Source organism: Gopherus flavomarginatus, chromosome 22 (genome assembly GCF_025201925.1).
Source record: "Gopherus flavomarginatus isolate rGopFla2 chromosome 22, rGopFla2.mat.asm, whole genome shotgun sequence".
NCBI lineage: Eukaryota > Metazoa > Chordata > Testudines > Testudinidae > Gopherus > Gopherus flavomarginatus.
Window position 1 is genome coordinate 1751979 of NC_066638.1, and position 25591 is coordinate 1777569.

Consider the following 25591-nt stretch of genomic DNA (forward strand, 5'->3'; position numbering starts at 1 on the left):
CACGGCCTGGTGATGTCATGGCTAGTGTGAGCAGAGCAAGTGGTGATGTCATGGCCCCGTGTCACTAGGGCCGGGGGTGATGTCATGGCTAGTGTGAGCAGAGCAGGTGGTGATGTCATGGCCCCATGTCACCACGACCCTGGTGATGTCATGGCTAGTGTGAGCAGAGCAGGTGGTGATGTCATGGCCCCATGTCACCACGACCCTGGTGATGTCATGGCTAGTGTGAGCAGGGCAGGTGGTGAGGTCATGGCCCCGTGCACTAGGGCCGGGGGTGATGTCATGGCTAATGTGAGCAGGGCAGGTGGTGATGTCATGGCCCCATGTCACCACGGCCTGGTGATGTCATGGCTAGTGTGAGCAGAGCAAGTGGTGATGTCATGGCCCCGTGTCACTAGGGCCGGGGGTGATGTCATGGCTAGTGTGAGCAGAGCAGGTGGTGATGTCATGGCCCCATGTCACCACGACCCTGGTGATGTCATGGCTAGTGTGAGCAGAGCAGGTGGTGATGTCATGGCCCCATGTCACTAGGGCCGGGGGTGATGTCATGGCTAGTGTGAGCAGGGCAGGTGGTGACGTCATGGCCCCGTGTCACTAGGGCCGGGGGTGATGTCATGGCTAGTGTGAGCAGGGCAGGTGGTGACGTCATGGCCCCGTGTCACTAGGGCCGGGGGTGATGTCACGATGTCAGATCCAACCCGGAGCCCAGCTACCGACGCCGCAGGGTTCGGGGGCGGGCGAGGTTGCCAAAGTAACCGTCACGGCGGAAACACGTCACGGTCGCCGCCGGAAGTGCTCTTGTAGCTGCTTCCGGGTTCGGCGCAGCGCGTGGGGCCGCCCGCGAGAGACGCGAGAGCCTCGCTGCCCCCCCCCCCCGCCTCCTGCTCGGGCCGCGCCCCGCAGAGCCCCGGCCGCGCGATGGTGAAGCCCCGCTACAAGGGCCGGAGCAGCGTCAACCCGTCCGGCGCCAGCACCAACCCCGGTACCGACCCCGCGCCCCCCGCCACCTTCCCCGTCTGCGCCCCCCCCGGGCCGCGCCCCCCCGCCGCCTTCCCCGTATGCGCCCCCCCCCGGTACCGACCCTGCGCCCCCCCGCCGCCTTCCCCGTCTGCGCCCCCCCCCCGGTACCGACCCTCCGCCCCCCCGCCGCCTTCCCCGTCTGCGCCCCCCCCCCCGGTACCGACCCCGCGCCCCCCCCGCCACCTTCCCCGTCTGCGCCCCCCCTCGGTACCGACCCTCCGCCCCCCCGCCACCTTCCCCGTCTGCGCCCCCCCGGGCCGCGCCCCCCCCGCCACCTTCCCCGTCTGCGCCCCCCCGGGCCGCGCCCCCCCCGCCACCTTCCCCGTCTGCGCCCCCCCCGGTACCGACCCTGCGCCCCCCCGCCACCTTCCCCGTCTGCGCCCCCCCCGGTACCGACCCTCCGCCCCCCCCGCCGCCTTCCCCGTCTGCGCCCCCCCCGGTACCGACCCTCCGCCCCCCCGCCACCTTCCCCGTCTGCGCCCCCCCGGGCCGCGCCCCCCCCGCCACCTTCCCCGTCTGCGCCCCCCCGGGCTGCGCCTTCCCCATTTGTACCCCCTGCGTCCCCCCCCGCCACTGGCCCCGTCTGCGCCCCCCCCCCGGAGCCCTGATCCTCCGCTCCCACCTTCCCCGTCTGCACCCCCCCCGGGCCGCGCCCCCCCCCGGGCCGCCCTCCTCACCCGCCACCTTCCCCGTCTGTACCCTCCCCCCGGAGCCCTCATCCTGCGCTCCCACCTTCCCCATCTGCGCCCCCCGCGTGTCCCCCCACATCTTCCCCATCTGCACCCCCTGGGCTGCGCCTCCCCCACTTTCCCCATCTGTACCCCCTGCGTGCCCCCCCTGCCACTCGCCCCGTCTGCGCCCCTCTGAGACCCCCCCCAGGCCACGACCCTCCCCTGCCACCTTCCCCATCCGCACCCCCCTGCGAACCCCCTGGGCTGCGCCACAACCCCCCCTCCCCCGCCACCTTCCTGGTCTGCACCCCTCTGCGAACCGCCCTGGGCTGCTGTGCCCCCCTGCTACCCTCTCCCTTGGGCCCCGATCCTCTGCCCCCCCATGGTGCACAGCGACCCTCCCCCACCACCTTCCATCTGCACCCTCCTGCGACCTCCGCCTCCCATGCTGCGCGTGACCGTCCCCCGCCACCTTCCCTCCCACCTTCCCAACCCCCCCGTGACACACTTCTCTCCCTTCACCCATCCTCTGTGCCTCGACCCTCGCCCACCACCTTCCCTCCCCCGTAACTCTGACTTGTTTTCCTAGATCGGGTGCTGGGTGCCGGGGGGCACAATGTGCGGGACCGGGCGACCATCCGGCGGCTGAACATGTACCGGCAGAAGGAGCGCAGGTGAGGCTGGCAGCTGTCGAGGCTCTTGGCGGCCAGCTGAGCACCTCCCCTGGCTTGTAACTGTGGGTGACCCAGGGCAGTGGGAATCTCAGCAGCCCCATTCTGCGCATGCACTTGGGTCCAGAATAAAAGCTTCCCTGGTGGCAGCCTTGGGTCAACCTTTGGGGGCAGACCTGGGCCGTGAAGGGCCACTGCTCTTCTGCACCAGTGGAGCAGGTGTAAGTCTCCTTCAGGTCTTTTAGGTGTTTCCCAAACCACCAACCTACGCTCAGTGTTATGGGGGTTGGCAGCACTTATATAGCTTGCCATGCCAATGAAGACTCATTGATGATTCCTATTCTTGTCCCCCACCTGGGTGACCCAGATGTCTCCTGATCTGATTATGAGCCAATGGGCAGTTATTGTTTCCAGTTGTTCACCTATAGTGATAGTGGGAGGAAAGGTTCACTGAAGGAGCACGTCTGTGTGCGCTCGTTCCATTGGCACTGGCATATACTGCCAAACATAACGGCTTCATCCAAATATGCCTTGTGCAGTAAAACTGATTGCCTAAAGCCTGAGGTCATATCCCTTCTTCAGTAAACTGAGTCGGTTTAGGCCTGGTCAGTACTTGGATGGCACACTGAGATCCTGGTCACACAAGGCCCTGTGGTACGTTTGCAGGAATAACCCTGGCATCTTGGCCAAATTCCAGTGTGGGCGAGGATATGCTGGCTGATTTAAATCCTCCTGTTGTCTCAGCTATACAAGTTAACCTGCCCTTCCAAATAGTACTGTAGCTGGTAAAAGTGCCCTTGTGTATACAGTGATTTTTTGCTTAGGACTTTCATTCAGACAAGCCACATGGTTTTTGTGTTGTCTTGGAAAGAGTGAACTGTGTGTCTCTGCTGCTCGTGTACTTACACAAGCTCTCATTTTTCTCTCTTAGAAACAATCGTGGTAAAGTGATTAGGCCTCTGCAGTACCAGTCCACAGTGGCACCAGGAACAGTGGCAAGAGTGGAACCAAATATTAAATGGTTTGGTGAGTGTTTCTACCTCGTGACTCAGTGAGGTTAAAATAACGGTCACTCAGATGTTCTAAGGGGATGATGTGCACAGTATGTCCCTGTTCCCTGGAAACAAGATCCATTGGCCAAACGTTTCCAATGTGATTATTGATTTGAGGGGGGGCCAACTTGAGATGCCTTAAATATGCTTAGTTTTCAGACGGTGGGTTCCCAGCTTTTTCTGAAAACCTGGCCTCTTCAAGGTGTATAAAATTGGGACTCCAAAATCACTGATTGCTTTTCCACATCTTGGCCACTGTTATGGTGTAAAGAGAAACTAGCTTTTCCCATTGATGAGGGAAGCACATTCCTTACCCGCTGAAAGAACAGAGGCTCTTGCTTCTCATAGGGAGAGCATTGACTGATGTCCATTGCAGCATTTGCCTGGCAAGGTTAAGAACCTGAGTTGTCTGTACTGATGGAATGGGATGCAGGAAAGTTCACGTCATGCCACTATCTTGGTTTTGATCCCTTTAATGTTTTATGACTTCTAATGTATATTTATGGAAAAAGCTACAGTAAAAGCCAGTAGCATTTATATTCTTAGGGCAGGATTTTTAAAGGTATTTAGGTGCCTGAAGATGTAGATAGCTGCCTGGTGGGATTTCAAAGGTACCTAAATTCCTTTCTAAATCTGTGCCTTGGTCCTTGCACTGAACTGTCATGCCAAGAGCAACCCCAGTGGCACTGGATTTGTTTTGATGTCCCATTTTCCCGTAGGTTCTCTCCTCTTGTGTGTGTGGCCACTGGGCATACACTGGAAGAGTGCAGCATTCCATCTGCCTATTGGGAGTCCCTGCTGTCCTAAGGCAATGTAATGCGAATGATGCCTTTAGAGCCCTGGGAATCCTTGTGTGGTCCTGGCTCCATATATTGCTAAAGGACACACACATTCATTTGGAATATAGACTATAAAAACATATTTGAAACTCATGAATACCATCTCCCTTACATTTTAGACTCTGATCAGGGAGATCCCCTGAAGCAGGGAGTTTTCAATTGAGTCTTATTGTTTAAGAAGATTGCCCAAATAGACACTGTTACAATTGGCATGATGCAAAATTTGCCCCTTTTTCTCTTCTCCACACATTAATTTAGAGCCTCCTTAATACTAGTACAGAAACGCAACTGCACAGCAGCACCCTTTTAAGCAGGAGGGCTGCAACAGCTCTAAATCAATGGTTGAAACCAATCTGTAATGGCGGACTTGTGACCAGGGCAGGATTGTAAGGGTTGTAGGAACTGCTAGACTGGATCAGACTTGAGGTCCATTTAGCCAAGTGTCCTGTCTCCAATAATGACCAGCACCATATGCTGCAGAGGAAGATGTGTGCTGTAGGCATATGAATGATAATCTGTCTCTTTGTACCATTCATTTGCATTTGCCCAATAAACAACTGGGTGTGTTGTTGCTAGGAGATGCTTTTTTAAAGGTGTCTCTAGGTGGTGGGAAGGAAAGAATGGAGTGGGCAAGTCAAGGGTTAAATTTGACTGTGCCTCTATCCAGTGAAAGATCTGTTTTTCTCCTTGGTATTTTCAGCTCCAGACAGAGCTCTAGCGCATCATTTGGGTTGTGTGTGCCCTATGCCCAGTGTGGGGATGTGTGAAGGTGCAATATTTATTTTTCTATACTAGGAAATACTCGTGTGATCAAGCAGTCGTCTCTGCAGAAATTCCAAGAGGAAATGGAGACTGTTATGAGGGATCCGTACAGAGTGGTCATGAAGCAAAGCAGGCTGCCCATGTCCCTTCTCCATGATCGAATTAGACCTCATGTGAGTATCGCTCATTTCCTCACAAGAAAAGCCCGTTAGGAACTAAGGATAGTTCTGGGCAGGAGCCTCGGTTTATTTTCTGGAGGTCGTGTTGTATCTGTTCAGTTTGGTGAAGAGCTGTAGGGTGTCCTCTAAGGGCAGACTCAGTTCCCCCATTCAATGTCACGGTCTCTTCTCTGGCAGAGGAAGGATGGATACAGCTCTCTTGGGTGCCTGCTAGTGCCACTGTGTCAGCCTGAAGGAATCACTGAGTGAGCTGAGGTTTCCTAACAGCTTGCTATCCCGGGCTGTGGTCTTATAAGCTAAGCAGTGTATCATCCTGTCAGGACTTGGGTGGGAGAGTACAGGGTGCTTCAGACAGTGCTGGTGCTGACTCCCAATGTGTCTACACTTTGAACTGGGAGTGGGCCTGTGAGGCACCTCACTACCACCTGCTCTTAGTGTGAGGGAGCCTTGTCTGTGCTTGCCAGGGTCAGCTCCCTGACTCTACCAGCCACAGCCAACACAAGCACTTTCCGCTCAGCCTGTGCACGGTTTGCCAGCTCTTTGCAGGTTAGCGATAGATACACTCCTACTCATGAGTCCTCTGGGCATCCCCCTGGAGTTCCCAGCCCCTGATGTACTGAGCACTCACAGAATTCCCAGATCCTCTGCTCCCAAAGGAACAGTACTCCCTAGCTTACCACTTACACTCTGGATCACACACAGCTCTTTGTTTTTTTATAGCGAAAGCAAAATCTAAGTTTATTGAACAGAACAGAGATTCAAAGGACAGCAAGCAGAAATATTGGAAACAAAGGATTAATTATAAAATTAAATAATCACACACGTTCTAGAGCCTAAACTTCACTAACAAGATGTCCTCTTGTCTAATAAGGCATTGGTTACCACAAGTCCTTATCACAGCTCTTTTCAGCAGGATGGCTCAGACGCTCCTTTCATAAGCTTGTCTCCCCAGATGAAGGATGCCAGGGCATCTTTCTGCACCCCTAGATATATTAGACCACTTCTTTGTTCTTCACCTGTAAATAGGGCCCTTGGATGGGAACAAGTCCTTAGCCACTTACTTTAGGATAATCTGTGTCTTAATTGGTCTTGGTCTCTAAAGGCTTGGATTTTATTGAGGTTGTACAGAGCTAAACTTGCCATGGACCTCTAAGTAACACATCCTGAGTGGGCACTTCCACCTGTGCATTGTGGCTCCAAAATCTTATTCCTTTCTGTTTGTCAGTGCTGTGACATTTCTGCTGTTCACAAAACAGCAAAATAGCCTGATATTTGGTAGGTCACATTTCCCATGCCTTGCAGAGTAGTTACTAGCAACATTCCTATTAGTAGAAGACTTTTAACCAGACACACAAATCAAACGAGTTCAAAGAACTTTCCTCTTAGTACAAAATAGAAATTAAGGCATAGTTACTGCCTCATGTTCAATCAGCTACAGAGAGTAAATCAGTACCCTGTCTGGTTTTTCAGTACCCCTAAAATGATCTATTCAAATGTAGCTCTGGGATCCTGCTTATGAGCAGGCAAAGGTGGTTGTAACATTTGGCTTCTTGGTCTGGTGACTGGTGAGCGTATGGTTCAGTGTTCTGAGTGAGAAGGCCTGACTCTGGGTTTTCATCAGGCTGCTTGTTTGCCCTTGAATAGCCTCTGTGGTTCATAGTTGATGTTCTGTGAACTCAGACTGGAGCTAGCAGTACTTTGAGTGGGTTACTGCACTGGAATATTTCCCAGGGGTTGGGAAGATGTATAAAATTAATATGAATGAAATAAAGCAAGTCTATTAGCTGTGTGTAACCAATAAGAAGGTCTGTATTATCCGTTGGGACTTAATCTCTTTTGGCAGGAAATTTGCCTTAAAGCAGTTTGTGTTAAAGTGCCAGGGTAAGATGGCTGTGGCAGTTTGTTCCCAGGCACTCTCTGGTTCCAGTGCTTGTGATGGCACAAGTGACAGCCTGACAATGAGTTCTCGAGGAGGCTGGTCTCACACTGCTTGCCTCCTGTTGCGTGATAGATCCTAACTCAAATTAGTGTTTTTATCCTGAGTCAAAAATTCCTGTGCATATAACTTTCTTTCAGACACATCAAGTTTTAGTTAGGGTCAAGTTTCTCTTATCATATCTAAGCTATTATTTTGGAGTCTTGCTAGATGTTTTCATATGAAGACTTTCCATGTGCATCTAATAAAATTTTTACCTAAATTAAGTGAAATGTTATCTGAAACTAAAATGCACATTAAAAAATAAGTGATTCTTTTTATCCATGAAGTAGATTCATTTCCAAGAAAATGTTGGCATTTGTTGCTGGTCTAAAATAAAAACTATGAATTTGAGCATGATTATTCTTGACAAAATCTGTGAATTTGGCGAGATTTGTGCACTTGTTAGAAAAACAAAGGACTGATCAAAGATAAGTTTATTTTTCATCCTTGTAGTCTCAATTATATTTGACTGAATTTATAATAAAAGACATGAAACACAGTTCTTTGGCAAGTGTAACATAATTTGTTTGCTTTCCTTTTTATTAAACAACTATTCTTGTATTTCTCAAAGGGAGTTAAAAACTTAAGACATCCAGATAGTGCGTACAGCACTTCTTGAGACAGTTCTTTGGACCTGAACTCAGCCTTTGTATGTTGCATGTTTTGAGCCATGGCAAAGTTAAAGCATGTTTTTATTACTTTTTACGAACCTATCTTCCCTCAGAATTCCAAAGTCCACATTCTTGACACAGAAACTTTTGAAACTACCTTTGGCCCCAAATCGCAAAGGAAAAGACCAAATCTTTCTGCGAGTGATGTGCAGTCTCTTCTGGAGAACGCTGAGGCCTCCGCAGGGACCTATGACCAGGGCAAGGACCGAGACCTGGTGATGGAAGATACTGGAGTGAGGTAAAAAGCTGGGCAGAGTTAGTTACGGTCAGTGTTTAAACTCCTTAAGAGCAATGCATGTTTTAGTTTCACCCTTGAAAATGTCCACTGTGCTACTCGTACTGTAGGGAGGCTTAGAGAAAATGAGAGGCTGAGGGGAGCTAGACTATTTAAGGTGTCCAACATGGTCAATATTTTACTTGGATTTTTTCTCTTGCTGTCTGTGTGCCTGCATAGTTAACCTAGTGGCTGCTTCCATATGCATGAGGCAGGGATAGCTCAGTGGTTTGAGCATTGGCCTGCTAAACCCAGGGTTGTGAGTTCAATCCTTGAGGGGGCCACTTAAGGATCTGGGGCAAAAATCAATACTTGGTCCTGCTAGTGAAGGCAGGGGGCTGGACTCAATGACCTTTCAAGGTCCCTTCCAGTTCTAAGAGATAGGATATCTCCATTAATTTAATTTGTCTTCAAGTGTAATTCATGATGCATAACATCTCTGAATATCTACCAAGGGTGTCTTGAGAGTAACAGGAGCCCAGTAGGTGCACAAATACAGGCACGTGAAAAGGTATATCTGTTTGGAACCGCTTTATTGGTATTCCTTCTGCATATTCCTAGGCTGATCAGGACTGTGTAAAACCCAAGTATTTGTCACTTTGGCCTCATCTCCTGTGTGTGTAGATGGCGTAAGAAAATGCATCTTCCTGGTCTTTTAGGTGCTGACATGTGTTTGATAATCCACTTCTTAGGGATGAAGCACGAGAGGAGATCTACAAGAAGGGACAGTCCAAAAGAATCTGGGGCGAGCTTTACAAAGTAAGTGTAATCATGCAGAGGTTGAGAGAGATTCATACATTTGAATTTCCACAACTTGCTCATGGGAGGCGATTTTAAATTGGTGATCACTCAGCCAAATGCAACAGCACACAAGCCTGCACAAACTAGTAACTCCATAGAACAGTTATTGGGATGGCTCTGTGAAGACCCTTTGTTGATGGATTTGGACTGTAAAAAACCAAGTGTGGGCGTAGCGGCATTCCCTCCTTCTTCTTAGCATATATACAGCATGCCTCAGGCGGCATGTGACTAGAATTTATCACCAAACTTGTTCTGCAGGTTGGATCATTAACTTCCCCTGCCCAGGCACTCATGGGGAGCGTGACATGAACATTGATCCATATCCCCCGGCATTCCCATGGTTAAAGCTCACTGCAACCACAAAATAAGTGATGGTTTCCCTTATAAGGAAGGGTGGCAGGTATGTTGCTTGCCTGCCTGCTCTCTCCTCAGCTTGTTAAAGAGTCTAATCTTAACCACGAGGTCTGGTACCACCATGCAACAGCAACTAGAACATGGGAGAAGAAAGGTGTAAAAGGATAGAGATTCCCACAGTCTTCACTCAGACTGACCTTGAACCCCTACCTTAAGGAGACGGAGATCTCATAAGCGTACAACCAATGGGTGACTGTCAGGGGTAAGGCACAAACCTTCCCTGGGTCTTCATCTAAATGGTTTATCTATAGTGATGTCAAGGTTGTTTAGGCTAAAACATCAGATTTGGCAGGGTTTCTTCTGGAAGGCTCTGACCTTCAGCTCTCTCTGAGTTGCATCAGCTGCTGGAGGAATGGGAACGAGCCATGGTTAGAGCAGTAACAGGACCAGATGTGCATCCTCTTAGTTACTGCTAGACTAACGTGACGTTGCTCGTCTGCTTCTTGCTCTGAGTTTCTAAATGCAGCTTATAACCTGTACAGCCACCTCTCCACTTAGAGACCTTGTGTAAATGCTGAGAACAATAAGGCAACCTGAACAGTTTTCAATTAAATGGGTGCCAAAAATGCAAGACATAGATATGAAACAAATTCACTTGGCCCTGAATCAAGCCGCATAATGACTGCTCCCTGTTGCAGGTGGTTAGCCGACTGACTGCACATTCCCCTTTGTTTCTTGCATGTTACTACTGATTCAAGAAACATTGTTTGCATCATGATCACCTGTAAAATGGTGGTAGTGATTTTGGAATTGGCCTGCTGGAAGTGCGTTTGTACTCCAGTCAAGGTTTTATTAGTGCCTCCCTACTATTACTCACACCGTTTTGTCAACTGTCTGTAATGGAGCACTCTCTTATCACTTAAAAAGTTATTTTTCCTCCCTTGGTATCCTGCTGTTAATTGATTTATCTCGTTAGACTGACCTCACACTTGGTAAAGCAACCCCCATCCTTTCATATATTTATACCTGATCCTGTATTTTTTGCTTCATGCATCTGATGAAATGGGTTCTAGCCCATAAAAGCTTATGCCTAAATAAATTTGTTAGTCTCTAAGGTGCCACAAGGACTCCTCATTGTTTTTGCTAGGAAATGATTGCTCTTCAACTTGATTGATTGCTGGAAACAGTGCCAGTAAAGGAACATGATCAAGTGGCCTAGGCTCCACATTTAGGTGCAGTTTTACAAAATCAAAGTGACTCTGTACTAGTTTATGCAGAGTCATTTTAATTCTGTCTATTAAGGTGATTAATTAGAGCCTTTCCCTGGAGTGTTTGCAACCAAAATGTCATAGCATCATCCTTGCACACAGGAAGCCAGTGACAGTCTATATACACGAGTAACTTCACTGTCCGCCACGGCCTCAGTGGGAAAAGTAAACCCTTTGGATGACAGTCTATTTGACTAGCCGAAGGGACAGTGCGAGTCGCACATGGAGCGGGGGAAAATATGTGTTTTTTAGCTTGCCCATTTGCCCTCAAGTGCTGCATTAGCTTTCAGCTTGAGGGTCCAAACTCCTCTCTGCCCATGGATTTTCAGGTGATTGATTCGTCTGATGTTATTGTGCAAGTTCTTGATGCTAGAGATCCCGTCGGGACTCGTTCCCCACATGTCGAATCTTACCTCAAAAAGGAGAAACCGTGGAAACATCTCATTTTCGTCCTGAACAAATGTGACCTTGTCCCTACTTGGGCCACCGTAAGTACTGTCATTCCTGCAGTGTCTTGGGTTTTTGTAGCCTATGCTCTGGTGCTAGTGTCAGTCCTCATGCTACAGGGTACAATGTAACTGGTCAGTGGGAGTTCCTCGAGGATTTCCTGCCATCAGAGTAGCAGTTACACTGCAAATGCACCCAATTTTTGCTTAGCTGATCAACAATCACCAGCCACAAACTCTCTACTTCCTCTGGCTGGTTGTAACAGTTCAGCTTTTTTCTCGCGAGTATGCTAAGTGCTAGTCCTCTTAAGAGCTAGCCTGTTTTATATTGTTCAGCTAATTGGGTTTAGCTAGCAATGAACCATTTTTGGAGTATTGTCCTGCATGTATAAAATGGAAGACAAAGCATTTACTGTAGGGTTTGAGAAACAATTCAAAGATCTTTGAATTTTCAGTTTCCTTAGACAGTTGTTTGAAACCGAGTCCTGTGATCAGGCTGAGTCGCTGCACTTGTTTTTCTGGGTCCCTAGCATGAACCTCCTCGCTCAGCAGTGTGCTTTCTCTCTAGAAACGCTGGGTTGCAGTCCTCTCCCAGGATTATCCGACACTTGCTTTCCACGCCAGTCTCACAAATCCCTTTGGCAAAGGAGCCTTCATACAGCTGTTACGGCAGTTCGGAAAGGTACATAACAGGTTTTTAGTTTTTTTTTGTTTTTTTTTTCTTAGTTGCTGGGCTTCAAGGTGGAAGATGTCTTTCTGCAGCAGCCTAGACACTGGGCTGTGCGTATCAGTGGCTGACTCCACCTGTGAAGAGCCCTTTGGGGAGTGATTGGAACATGCTGTTTGTTGTGAGTTATTGAGAAATGTGCAACACAACCCAGGCAGGCTCAAAACTCAGTCTGACCCAGATACATACTAGCCAGGGGGTGTCGTCTCTAGGCACCCAGGAAACTCCCATTAACACTACTTAGGAACACATGAGCATGTGGAGGGGAAGAACGTACTTGTGCGGCTCATTTATGCCCTGCAAACTGATACTATCCTATGAAGATGATGCCTCTCTGAAGTAATCATCTTCTTGAGAGAGAGAAGTCAACAGAATAGTTTCCTTTGTAGAGGACCGATTTCCTTTCGAGTCCTACATCTGTATCTGTATCTTGTCAACAGATTCCGATTTATATTTGTTTCTCAACCCAAGTGCTTTTTAACTTAAGACATCGATGAGTAATTTCATAGCAGCTGAAAACGCAAGTGACTCATTTCTGGCTCTTCAAACAAAGGTTTTGGAATATTTCCTTCAGCACTTGAAATCAGCTCTTTGAAGGCCTGTTAGCTGTGATAAATTTCTCTTATTAGAGCAGGGGTCTCAAACACATGATGCGGCCTGCGGAGTTATTTCCTGCGGCCCACCAAGCTCCCCTCACCCCACCCAGCCCCCGAGCACGCCGCGTGCCCGCTCCTCCACCTACCTCCCAGCACGCCCCGCCACCAAACAGCTCTTTGGCAGTGCTTAGGACTTTCCAGGGGGGAGGGAGGAGGAGTGGGGACGCGGCACGCTCAGAGGAGGCAGCGGGAAAGAGGCGGGGCCAGGCAGGGATTTGGTTAAGGAGTTGGAATAGGGGCAGGGAAGGGGTGGGATGAGGCAGGGCAGGGGTGGAGTCTCATAGAAGGGGTGGAATGGGGGCTTTGCAGGCACAAATCAACACAGCTTCCCATCACAACACACATTTGCCCACCCTCACTCATACTTACCATAAACTTGAGTGGCTAAGTGGCAAGTCCTTTGCTAGTAAGCATATATTGGGCTACTGTGACAAAGCAGTAAAAGTCAGTAAAAAATCACTGTAAGGTGCTATACAATTTAAGAAACAGTATGTGACCCTGTAATTAAAAGATTATGTGATAACATATAGTCTCAAAGGGGCAGAGAAAAAGTTGTGTGTGCAACCCTGACTTTGACACGTGTGCTTAACTGTGCAGTCTTAACGTTCTCTTAGTGTCGTTTTCTGTATGCAATGTGGTGCAATTTGCAAGCAACACTGAGATTGGTTTCGTCTCAGGATATCGAACCTAATATGGATGCTCTGGCTGATGCAAAACGCTGGCCAGCTAAGTGGCCAAAAATGAAATGATGTCAAAATTAGCACTGACTTTAAAAAAGTAATACGTTGACTTTTAATAGCATACTGTATTACTCTTCATTTCTGGCTATACTTTTGTATCGTTGTATGAAAGGGGGTCAGTGATGCAGCCCTTGGGCCAATGTACTAGTCGTCATGTGGCCTTTGTGGTGATTTGAGTTTGAGACCCCTGTATTAGGGAGACCCTGTTCCTTGTGATCAGGTTTGCATTGGGACTGTATTTGCACTCCATTTCTCTAAGAGGAGAGGAACTGCTGAGAATTCCCACTTCGGAATTTTAATAGCAACCGTGCCTTTCTTTACAAGGCATTCATGAATGTGTGTAATTTCTTAACAGTTACACACAGACAAGAAACAGATCAGCGTGGGCTTCATTGGCTATCCAAACGTTGGCAAGAGCTCAGTGATTAATACGTTACGATCCAAGAAGGTCTGCAATGTGGCTCCCATTGCCGGTGAAACAAAGGTAGGTAGGCCATGAAAGAACCTTGGCCTTTGGGCAGGTAAGAGTTCCTAGACACAGAATATAAACATAATCCCTGGGGCAAACCATGGACTTGAATTTATGCAAAAATACATGGACATAGTGTCACCACCTGGTCCAGTCCTGCTGTCTGGATGGACACCAGTCTTGTGATTGGATCTAGCCTCTGAATCCCACATAGTGCTCAGCTTCCTGGGGCTGGGCAGTGGCTGGTCACTGTCCTTAGCTCTGGGTCTCTCAGTCCCTCAAGTTCATAAATTGCAGTGCCCGTTTTAAGGGTAGTTTCATTCCTTTAAAATGCAGAATCCAAGGCTGCTTGTGAAGAAGGGTAAAGCAGGAGGACTGTTGGTCTCTTGCAGGTCTGGCAGTACATCACCTTGATGCGGCGGATCTTCCTCATTGACTGCCCAGGTGTAGTTTATCCATCGGAGGATACAGAAACTGACGTTGTGCTGAAGGGAGTGGTGAGTATCTGCGGAGAATGCTGGAAAGGCCCGTTTTTCTACTGTTGATGCAGTTGATTTGAAGAGATTCTAATACTGACTTCCTCACCCCAGGGACAACTTGTGATCTGTACGTATGACAAACTTCAGAATGGGGATGAGGCTGAGGGCAGTAGTCATGCTGTTTGGTCTGACCATAGGATGGGGTAGAGTTCCAGGAGCCGAAGCAGTGTGCACACATATGATATCTTAGTTAACGTACAGAGTAAAGGGAAGTTTTACACATTTAAAGTGAACCAGGGTGTCTTGGGGCGGGTGAGGAGGGTGATGTTTGACCCTTCATTAGAATCTCTGCATTGCTTGGGACTCTGTAGAATTTCTGCAGTATTAGAGCATAACAAAGTGCTGGCTTTCCCTTTAAAATCAAGCTAGAAGAGTTTCCGTTGTGGTTTGGAGGAGGACGTTAGAGAGGAATTGTTGAGGCTGAAATCAGTTTGCAGCTGTGCTTGCCCAGAGCCTCTGAGCCTTTGACTTTTGGCTGACCCAGAGTGATGCTCACAGGGGCTAGGCGCTCTGTTTCCCCCTCATTTTTAGGTTCAAGTTGAAAAAATAAAGAGCCCTGAAGACCATATCAGTGCAGTGCTCGAAAAAGCGAAGCCAGAGTACATCAGCAAGACGTACAAAATTGATACCTGGAAAAATGCAGAGGATTTCCTTGAGAAGCTAGCCTTCCGGACTGGAAAACTGTTAAAGGTGAGCCAGATTAAAACACTGTCTGCATTTTCACAGCTCTTTGTAACCTTGGGTGAGTGGGGAGTGTTTGAGTAAAAGTCCCACATTATACATGGGGAATTCAACTCTCCAAGCTCCTTTGAGGTGAGGTGACGGGTACATTTGCCCTTGTGAGTTCAGACACAGATCATTACTGTATATTCCAGGGTGGAGAACCTGACATGCAGACTGTGAGCAAAATGGTCCTCAACGACTGGCAGAGGGGCCGTATACCATTCTTCGTTAAACCACCGAACACAGAGCCAGGCCGTCAGGTGAGAACATTTACTTCCATTCTGCAGATGTGGTAACCCATTTCCCTTCTGCACACCATTTCTTAGCAGCTTCACTAGCATCGCTGAGGATGGCTTTCCCTCAATGTTTCAGGTAATGCTCATGTGAATTCATTAAACAGAGAGAACACACAGCAGGAATGTAGCAATGTCCTGACTGGTTGTTTAAGCTGGTTTGTATTGGTTAACGTGCAGACATTTCAGCAACTTTCACAGTATTAACTGATGTTAAATTTGGGTGGCAAATAAATTCTCTTTTTCAAAGAGATGATTGGAAAGTTGTGCATAGGATTAGAGTTTGTTTTGCAATAAGTGTAACCATTCAGGACCATGGCCCCTCTCTTCCCTCTCTATGGCCCACCAAGAGCATCCACCCTTAGGGCCTGGCCATCACCTCTCTTAGCTGGAGACCTGCATCTCTCCCTTCTGACCAGGGTATTTCCAGGCTACCCTTCCCTACCTACACAGTCAATTCCCCACGCCTAAGCAGGCCTGCTCTGCTTTTCTCCTCAGGCTATAAACAGCATAATTGCCCACAGTTAAGTTACCACACCGCTCTTTCTAAGCAAGCACACTTGTCCTTAAGATAAAAGAGAAAACACACAAACTACAGAGAAAACACACAAAAAACGATAAAAACCTACATGCATGCTAATACACTTACCAGAGATCACGCCAACTCCAGCAAGGCAGGTGATCAGTCCTTCAAACCCCACACGGGGTTTTCTGGGGTCACATGTTTATAACAGCTTAGAACAAGCTTAGCTTGTTAGCTTAGAACAAGCATCCCTGTGGGTCTGTGAGACACACCTCTATACAGTTTAAGACTTAGAGCTGTGAATAAGTAATTCACAGACAGTGGGTTCCTTTTTGGAGCAAAGCTCCAAATGGCTGATTTCTTGCCTAACCAAAAGGGTTACGTGTGCATACTTCTCCCCTTAGAGGTTTCCTGGGAAACCCACGTAACTTTGAAAGTTCACTTTGTTTCAAATGGTGCTTTGAAGCTTTTATCTGACGTGTAGCACATGAATTACTTATTCGGTAGTTCCTGAATTGCAGTGACTCTTGGATTGTTTCCAGCTTTTGCCACTCAGTAGCAACTGTGGATATTTTTACCAATAATTGTTTTTTAAGGGATTGCATTATGGCCAGTCCCAGTTGATAGCCCTGTGACCCTTGATGGAGTTTCTGGAATTATGTGCACTCTTTCAGGATTACTTGTTTTTTGAGAAATGTAAGTGAATGTGAATTGCTGTGATACATAAGGGATAGAGGATCCATTCTGTAGGATGCAGTAACTGAAGGCAAATTATTTGAAGATATTAATTGTTTGAGTCAATTTACCATTCCAACCATACCTGAGACTATGGCTGTACAAGGTCACATGGCTGATTTGGTACAGGTTGTTGGTGGTCAAAGTGTCTGGAATGTAATAGGGTAATAGCTGTTTAAGATCTTGCCTGTAGGTAAAATGCCTGGGGTGCAAGTCTCACCTTTCCTTCTCTTGCTTATAGCCCTCATCTTTAGAAGTAGCTGCAATGCCAAGCCAAGCTGACAGTGAGGAGCAGAGCTCAGAGGCCGTAGCTTCGAACACGGAGTTGGTAGAGGAAGAGGAGAACAAAGCAAACACAGAAATGAAGCAACTCATGTCTCACGTCCGGCAGAACTTTGGGAAGATTAATGTGGCAACTCATTTCTTGGAAGAAGACCTGGTTCCTGTAGATATATCAGCTATTGACAAGATGGACAGTGATCCTTCTGGAGGAGAGGAGGAGGAGGAAGAGGAAGAACAGCAGCAAAACTTAGTTGAGGATGACTTCGACTCCCATGGAGAAGCTGCCAGGGAGGGCTCCAAGGCAGTCGTTAAGATTTTGGAGGAAAAGATTGCAAAATACAAAAAATTCCTGGCCAAAGCCAAAGCCAAGAGATTCTCAGCAATAAGGTATTGGATTCTGTTCAGTTTTGAGAGTAAAGAATTGCACAAGAGAAAAGATCAGGCTGAATTCAGTCTATTATTGGGTTACTAAGTCACATATCATTCAGCTGCTTTCCTGTATGTTAGGATTTCTATTCTGGGCCAATAATTGAATAATCTTCTCTCAAAACCAAACGTTTACTTAACTGAATTTTGAATGAGGCCTGTTTATCATCTTAAAAACATCTAATGCTCTGACATTTATGGGAAAACAGCTCCTTTAGCTGTCATGAGTGAGTTAGTATTCTGTTTTTGCTAGCTTGGGCTGATGTCTTCTTTCAAAGCATTTACTTTGCTCCATGCTCAGTTTTTCAGCTCTTGGGAGGGAAATGAGCCAGTGGAAAAGCCATAGTTTGCCTCATTTTGGTGTCCTTAGTCAAAGGCCCTTAGAATCACTGAACTCTAGCTGATAGCTACGCTAGAACCAGTTATGCTGAGATCATGCTTGATCTTTGATGTAGTGAGGCCAGCGGTTGTGGACATGCCTGCATCCCTGAGACCTGTCTGGTGGATACTGCTGGCCCAGTTTGGGCATAACTGGGTTTGCATGGATAGTTAGAGATCTCCCACCAACTTTGTGCAGATAAAGGGGATGGGGACCAGGCAGGGTTGACAGTTTTTTCCAGAAAAACTGGTTTAGGAGAGAGCTCAGCTAAATACTGGTTTCAGCTCAGTTAAAACCATGAAACTGGTAAAATAAATAAATAAATATTATTTAAAATATACTCATGAAAATTACTGAAAAATATTTAGCAATTTGCTGATAGTTTTGCAATGCAGATGATAATGAAAACTGAAATAAGTTGTGACATTTCCTTGAGAAAAATACTGACCCAAACGGCACAGACATTCTGATGTTTAGTATTACATAACATCTATTAGTATTACACCCACTTCAGTTTTACTCTTTATTTGTAAACCCTAAATAAATCTCTGAATCTGCTGCCTTATGTAACCACTATTTCAGTGTGTAACTAAAACTAAGTGTAATGCAGTGTGCAGAAACAAAACAGATTTTAAACCAGAAAATGCCTTGAATTGGGATTAACTAGTATTTTCTGGGGCAGTAGAAACCACCTCTGGTCCATACCATGCCCTCCCTGGTATTATGGATGACTTTTTCACTCTCCTTGCACTGCACAAAGTGACCGGCCATGAGCATCTATTTCCTGAACGCGGCTGAAGCTTATGGCTTTGCTGGTGTTTCGGCTACTAGGATCTGTGGGGGAGTTAACAGAGTTCCTGGAGCTGCTACTAATCTTCATGGTATCACAGAAATGTAGGACTGGAAGGGACCTCAGTAGGTCATCTAGTCCAGTCCCCTGCACTGAGGCAGGATTAAGGCTTATCTAGACCGTCCTTGACAGGTGTTTGTTTAACCTGTTCTTAAAAACCTGACCGGGATTCCACAGCCTCTCTAGGTAATTTGTTCCTGTGCTTAACTACCTAACAGTAAAGTATCAGAGGGGTAGCCGTGTTAGTCTGGATCTGTAAAAGCAGCAAAGAATCCTGTGGCACCTTATAGACTAACAGACGTTTTGGAGCATGAGCTTTCGTGGGTGAATACCCACTTCTTCAGATGCATGTGGTGGAAATTTCCAGGGGCAGGTGTATATATGCTAGCAAGCAAGCTAGAGATAACGAGGTCAGTTTAATCAGGGAGGATGAGGCCCTGTTCTAGCAGTTGAGGTGTGAAAACCAAGAGAGGAGAAACTGGTTCTGTAGTTGGCAAGCCATTCACAGTCTTCAGTCCTGAGCTGATAGTGTCAAATTTGCAGATGAACTGAAGCTCAGCAGTTTCTCTTTGAAGTCTGGTCCTGAAGTTTTTTTGCTGCAGGATGGCCACCTTAAGGTCTGCAATAGTGTGACCAGGGAGGTTGAAGTGCTCTCCTACAGGTTTTTGTATATTGTCATTCCTAATGTCTGATTTGTGTCCATTTATCCTTTTCCGTAGAGACTGTCCAGTTTGGCCAATGTACATAGCAGAGGGGCATTGCTGGCATATGATGGCGTATATTACATTGGTGGATGTGCAGGTGAATGAACCAGTGATGGTGTGGCTGATCTGGTTAGGTCCTGTGATGGTGTCGCTGGTGTAGATATGTGGGCAGAGTTGGCATCGAGGTTTGTTGCATGGATTGGTTCCTGAGCTAGAGTTATTATGGTGCGGTGTGCAGTTACTGGTGAGAATATGTTTCAGGTTGGCAGGTTGTCTGTGGGCAAGGACTGGCCTGCCACCCAAGGCCTGTGAAAGTGTGGGATCATTGTCCAGGATGGGTTGTAGATCCTTGATGATGCGTTGGAGGGGTTTTAGCTGGGGCTGTATGTGATGGCCAGTGGAGTCCTGTTGGTTTCTTTCTTAGGTTTGTCTTGCAGTAGGAGGCTTCTGGGTACACGTCTGGCTCTGTTGATCTGTTTCCTTATTTCCTCGTGTGGGTATTGTAGTTTTGAGAATGCTTGGTGGAGATTTTGTAGGTGTTGGTCTCTGTCTGAGGGGTTAGAGAAGATGCGGTTGTATCTCAGTGCTTGACTGTAGACAATGGATCGTGTGATGTGTTCGGGATGGAAGCTGGAGGCATGAAGGTAGGCATAGCGGTCGGTAGGTTTTCGATATAGCGTGGTGTTAATGTGACCATCACTTATTTGCACCGTGGTGTCAAGAAAGTGGACCTCCCGTGTAGATTGGTCCAGGCTGAGGTTGATGGTGGGGTGGAAGCTGTTGAAATCGTGGTGGACAAGTAACAGTTCTGTAGGGGGCAGATGGTGGGGTGGAAGCTGTTGAAATCATGGTGGACAACCTAACAGTAAGGTTTTCCTAAAGTCTAACCTAAATTTCCCTTGCTATTTATTTGTTGTCCTGTCCTCGGTGGTTAAGGAGAATAATTTATCACCCTCCTTTTTATAACAACATTTTACTACTTGAAAACTGTTATGTCCCCCTTAGTCTTCTCCAGACTGAACAAACCTGATATTTTCAGTATTTCCTCGCAGATCATGTTTTTTAGACCTTTAATCATTTTTGTTGCTTTCTCATGCTACTGTCTTCAATTTGCATGCATGCAGAGGAGTTTGGGTAAGAGAGTCTATCTGGCAATAATGGACTTTCTAGGTCTTAGCCAGAGGAGAACTCCCAGCAAAGCCATATGACCTTATTCAAGTTTTGGGTATCTTGCAGACTTATTTGAATTGTTAATAAAACTCTGGTTTTAGAAGTGGCTTTTTGCTGAGCACCGTGAGCACTGTTTGTTTATATGCAGGACAGGCCTATAGAAAAGGTAGCATCATGCTGCTATTTTGGGCACAATCCCATGAGAATGTCTCTCTGCTTTATCTGTTGTAGAATCCCCAGAGGGCTCAGTGAAAAGGTATTCACAACATCTGAGCAGAAGTCTGAAGAAACCAAAGAACCAGAGGCCAGAGGTAACATGAAAAGGTCTAAGTCCGCCCCAGGTCTTAGTGCAGAAACCCTGAGAAATGGAGGCATTTACTGCTAGTCTCAGGGACCAGTTTCTTCTTTCCCTAAAACTATTTAAAACTTGCTGATGAGCTAATCTGACTTGTGGGCTCCCTGCAAAGCTGCAGGTTGCTCTGGTTTCCGAGCTCTCACCTGATTGTCAAGTGTTGTGTGCCCTCTGGCTGTGCCAATGAGGGCCAAGTGGTGGTGTAAGAGTCCTGGTGTGTTTCAGGTGTAGATGGGGGTGATGGACAGCTCACATAGCACACCCTGTACTTGGCAATAGTCCTGGCCCAGTAGTTTCCCTTCCCAGAGAAACGTGGTGAGGCTTGATCTGATGGCTTCCAAGATCCTGTTTCCCTTGCAGGCACCAAGAGGGCTCGATTTGGGAGTCAAGGTTTGAAATCAGCAGATGGGGATTTGACTCTGACACAATGAGTGTGCAGTGGAGTTGTTCCATTAGATAGAATCTTGCACAGCGCTTCGAAAATCTGCCCTTAATAGCAGCTTTTATATCAAATGTCTAATAGTTCTCTGACAGACAGGCCACGTGTATTACAAATGTGGCTGGCGCAACTCTAGCATTGTTCCATGTACTGAAACGCAGGATTGGCATGGAGCCAGCTGCCTCAACCTATGCAAACAGATCAGTGCGGGAAGGTGTCTCTGACTGTTTAAAATACTGCTCTTAGGGTGCACCAAAAAGGGAAAGAAAAGGAAAGCACAAGAGGGCGAGGAGGAGGATGCCCTTCAGGGTGAAAAGCCTTGCAAGAAGCTTACATCCAAAGAAGTAAGTGTTACCGCCTATAATCCCAGCTGCAGAGGGCAGGGAGTGGAAGCTTTGGCTCCTTTCAGATACCTCAGCTTCTTGCATGTCAAAGCTTTGGGGATGGTCTTGGGAGATGGTGGGTGATGCACAGTGCCTCTGCTTGGCACTGGCAGAACGGTCAATCTACATGGCCTTCCCTCTGGCCAACAGTAACAGTCATGATGTGCTCACAGGTGACCAGGCCTCCTCGGTGTGGATGAGGAGTCTGCATACATCTGTGAGAGGGAGGGATTTGAAAGGGAGAATTCTCCTGCGGATGTTCAGTGTGTTTCACACACAAAGCAGACAGATGACAGAACGGGGGTTGGTGCGCTGGGAGTAGGGGGCAGAATTAGGCCTCGAGGAAGCAAGAGTCAATGGATGCTCCATTGTGTGGTCAGCCCCCACCTTCACAACTAAAACGTCTAGTGCTGTTGATACCTGGGTGCTGCAGTAAAGTCTGAAAGGATCATCCTGGTGTAATACGTGAATCAACCCCATGAATGCAATTCTGGGCCTCAAACACAGTCACTTCAATATGACATGACTGATGTAGCAAATCTCTCTTCAGGGCCTTGCCATGAGAGGCAACCTGCTTCAGTTGATAGGGCATGAAACTGGGAGCCAGGTGATCTGGTGGTAATGGAAGGATGACAAAAAGGAATGAGGATATGGAGGTGGATATTACCACATCTGAGGTAGAAGCCATACTTGAACAGCTTAATGGGACAAAATCGGAGGGCCCGGACAATCTTCATCCGAGAATATTAAAGGAACTGGCGCATGAAATTGCAAGCCCCTAAGCGAGAATTTTTAATGAATCAGTAAACTCAGGGGTTGTACCGTACGACTGGAGAATTGCTAACGTAGTTCCTATCTTTAAGAAAGGGAGAAAGAGTGATCCGAGTAACTATAGGCCTGTTAGTTTGACATCTGTAGTATGTAAGGTCTTGGAAAAAATTTTGAAGGAGAAAGTAGTTAAGGATATTGAGGTCAATGGTAATTGGGACAAAGTACAACATGGTTTTACTAAAGGTAGATCGTGCCAAACCAACCTGATCTCCTTTGAGAAGGTGACAGACTATTTAGGCAAATGAAATGCGGTAGACCTAATTTACCTAGATTTCAGTAAGGCATTTGACACGGTTCCACATGCGGAATTATTAGTCAAATTGGAAAAGATGGGGATCAATATGAGAATTGAAAGGTGGATAAGGAACTGGTTAAAGGGGAGACTACAACGGGTCGTATTGAAGGGTGAACTGTCAGGCTGGAAGGAGGTTACTAGTGGAGTTCCTCAAGGATCAGTTTTGGGACCAATCTTATTTAACCTTTTTATTACCGACCTTGGCACAAAGAGCGGGAATGTGCTAATGAAGTTCGCGTATGACACGAAGCTGGGGGGTATTGCTAACACGGAGAAGGACCGGGATATCATACAGGAAGATCTGGATGACCTTGTAAACTGGAGTAATAGTAATAGGATGAAATACAATAGTGAAAAGTGCAAGGTCATGCACTTAGGGATTAATAATAAGAACTTTAGATATAGATTGGGGACGCATCAGTTGGAAGCAACAGAGGAGGAGAAGAACCTTGGGGTATTGGTAGATCACAGGATGACTATGAGCCGCCAATGTGATATGGCCGTTAAAAAAGCTAATGCAGTTTTAGGATGCATTAGGCGAGGTATTTCCAGCAAAGATAAGGAGGTGTTAGTACCGTTATATAAGGCGCTGGTGAGACCCCACCTGGAATACTGTGTGCAGTTCTGGTCTCCCATGTTTAAGAAGGATGAATTCAAAGTGGAACAGGTTCAGAGACGGGCTACTAGGATGATCCGAGGAATGGAAAACCTGTCATATGAAAGGAGACTCAAAGAGCTTGGCTTGTTTAGTCTAGCCAAAAGAAAGCTGAGGGGGGATATGCTTGCTCTTTATAAATATATCAGGGGGATTAACATTAGGGAGGGAGAGGAATTATTTAAGCTTAGTACCAATGTAGACACAAGAACAAATGGGTATAAACTGGACATTAGGAAGTTTAGACTTGAAATTAGACGAAGGTTTCTAACCATTAGAGGAGTGAAGTTCTGGAACAGCCTTCCAAGGGGAGTAGTGGGGGCAAAAGACATATCTGGCTTTAAGATTAAGCTTGATAAGTTTATGGAAGGGATGGTATGATGGGAGAGCCTAATTTTGGCAATTGATCTTTGATTATTGCCAGATAAGTATGCCCAGTGGTTGGTGATGGGATGTTAGATGGGATGGGATCTGAGTTACTGCAGAGAATTCTTTCCTGAGTGCTGGCTGGTGAGTCTTGCCCACATGCTCAGGGTTTAGCTGATCGCCATATTTGGGGTCGGGAAGGAATTTTCCTCCAGAGCAGATTGGCAGAGGCCCTGGAGGTTTTTCGCCTTCCCCTGCAGGGTGGGGCATGGGTCACTTGCTGGTGGATTCTCTGCAGCTTGAGGTCTTCAGACCACAATTTGAAGACTTCAATAACTCAGACATAGGTTAGGGGTTTGTTATAGAAGTGGATGGGTAGGGTTCTGTGGCCTGCTTTGTGCAGGGGGTCGGACTAGATGATCACATTGGTCCCTTCTGACCCTAGAATCTATGAATCTATGGTGCAGGCTCTGCCACAAGCTTACACAAGCCCATTAGCTCTCCAAGCCTCTGTTCCCCTGCTGTGTAATGGAGGTATCATTTACCCATCTCTGTCATGCACTTTGAGATCTGTACAAGAAAAATCTAAATGCGAAAGCTTATTTGTGCCATTTAAAGCTCATGGTGAAGAATTTATTTCTGATCATTTCAAAGAAGAATGTGATAAAAGCCAAACAAAATAAGCTCTGCCGAATGTGTTGGTTTTACTATGTGTGACTGCATCTCTTTGCAGAGGAGAAGAGCTGAGAGGCAGCAGCACACCAAGAAAGTTGGGGTCCGATACTACGAAACTCACAATGTGAAAAATAAGAACAGGAACAAGAAAAAAAGTGACTCAGAGGGACAGAGATCAAAACACAAGAAATTTAAACCTAAGTAATAACTGGGGCTTTTATTAAATTTAACATAAACCAGTGCCTTTCACTAGCAGAGTTTTCTTCATGTACAACTTGCATTTCTGTATTCAAAGCCAGCCTTGTGTCTTGATACAGTGATAGATGAACATAAGTACGTCCATACTGGGTCAGACCAAGGGCCCATCTAGCCCAGTATCCTATCTGTCAACAGTGGCCAATGTCAAGTGCCCCAGAAGGAATTAACAGAGCAGGTGATCATCAAATGATCCATCCCCTGTCGCTCATTCCCAGCTTCTGGCAAACAGAGGCTAGGACCACCATCCCTGCCCATCCTGCCTAATAGCCACTGATGGACCTTATCCTCCATGAATTTTTCTAGTTCTTTTTTGAAACCTGTTATGTTCTTGGCCTTCACACCATCCTCTGGCAAAGAGCTCCACAGCCTGACTGTGTGTTGTGTGAAGAAATACTTCCCTTCGTTTGTTTGAAATCTACTGCCTATTAATTTCATTTGGTGATCCCTAGTTCTTGTATTATGAGAGAGTAAACAACACTTCCTTCCTTACTTTTTTATTCTTACCAATCATGATTTTATAGACTTCTATCTATCATATCCCCCTTAGTCATCTCTTTTCCATGCTGAAAAGTCCCAGTTTTATTAATCTCTCCTCATATGGAAGTTGTTCCATACCCCTAATGATTTTTGTTGCCCTTTTCTGAACCTTTTCCAATTCCAATATATCTTTTTTGAAATGGGGTGACCACATCTCCATGCAGTATTCAAGATGTGGTTGTACCATGGATTTACATAGCGGTGATATATGGAGATATACCTATCTCATAAAACTGTAAGGGACTCTGAAAGGTCATTGAGTCCAGCCCCCTGCCTTCACTTGCAGGACCAAGTACTGATTTTGCCCCAGATCCCTAAGTGGTCCCCTCAAGGATTGATCTCTAAACCCAGGCTATAGCAAGCCAATGCTCAAATCACTGAACTAGCCTCCCCCCCACTATGTCATCACATTTGCTTTATGGTCTCTGTGTGCATAAAAAGCATTCAAATGAGTACATGGTATTCCCACAACAGCTCTGTGTCAAAGTGCCCCGGCTAACATTAGTCCATGCTGTGATCTAGCACCAAATTAAAACCTAGAAACGTAATTACAAAATTGCTTTGGAGAAGGGGTGAATTAAGAGCTGCAGTTTGCTGT

General features: G+C 46.9%; 1 protein-coding gene across 1 annotated transcript; it reads left to right on the plus strand.

The window, feature by feature from the left end:
- Positions 1-866: 866 nt before the first annotated feature.
- On the plus strand, positions 867-24438 carry GNL2 (G protein nucleolar 2). The gene is made up of 16 exons (XM_050932105.1): positions 867-982; positions 2281-2365; positions 3294-3388; positions 5049-5188; positions 7897-8081; positions 8810-8876; positions 10870-11028; positions 11555-11668; positions 13465-13593; positions 13971-14075; positions 14649-14807; positions 14993-15100; positions 16633-17060; positions 20434-20513; positions 21240-21337; positions 24257-24438. The coding sequence occupies exons 1-16, from the start codon at positions 919-921 to the stop codon at positions 24401-24403; spliced, it is 2163 nt and encodes a 720-aa protein (XP_050788062.1). The 5' UTR covers positions 867-918; the 3' UTR covers positions 24404-24438.
- Positions 24439-25591: the final 1153 nt, after the last annotated feature.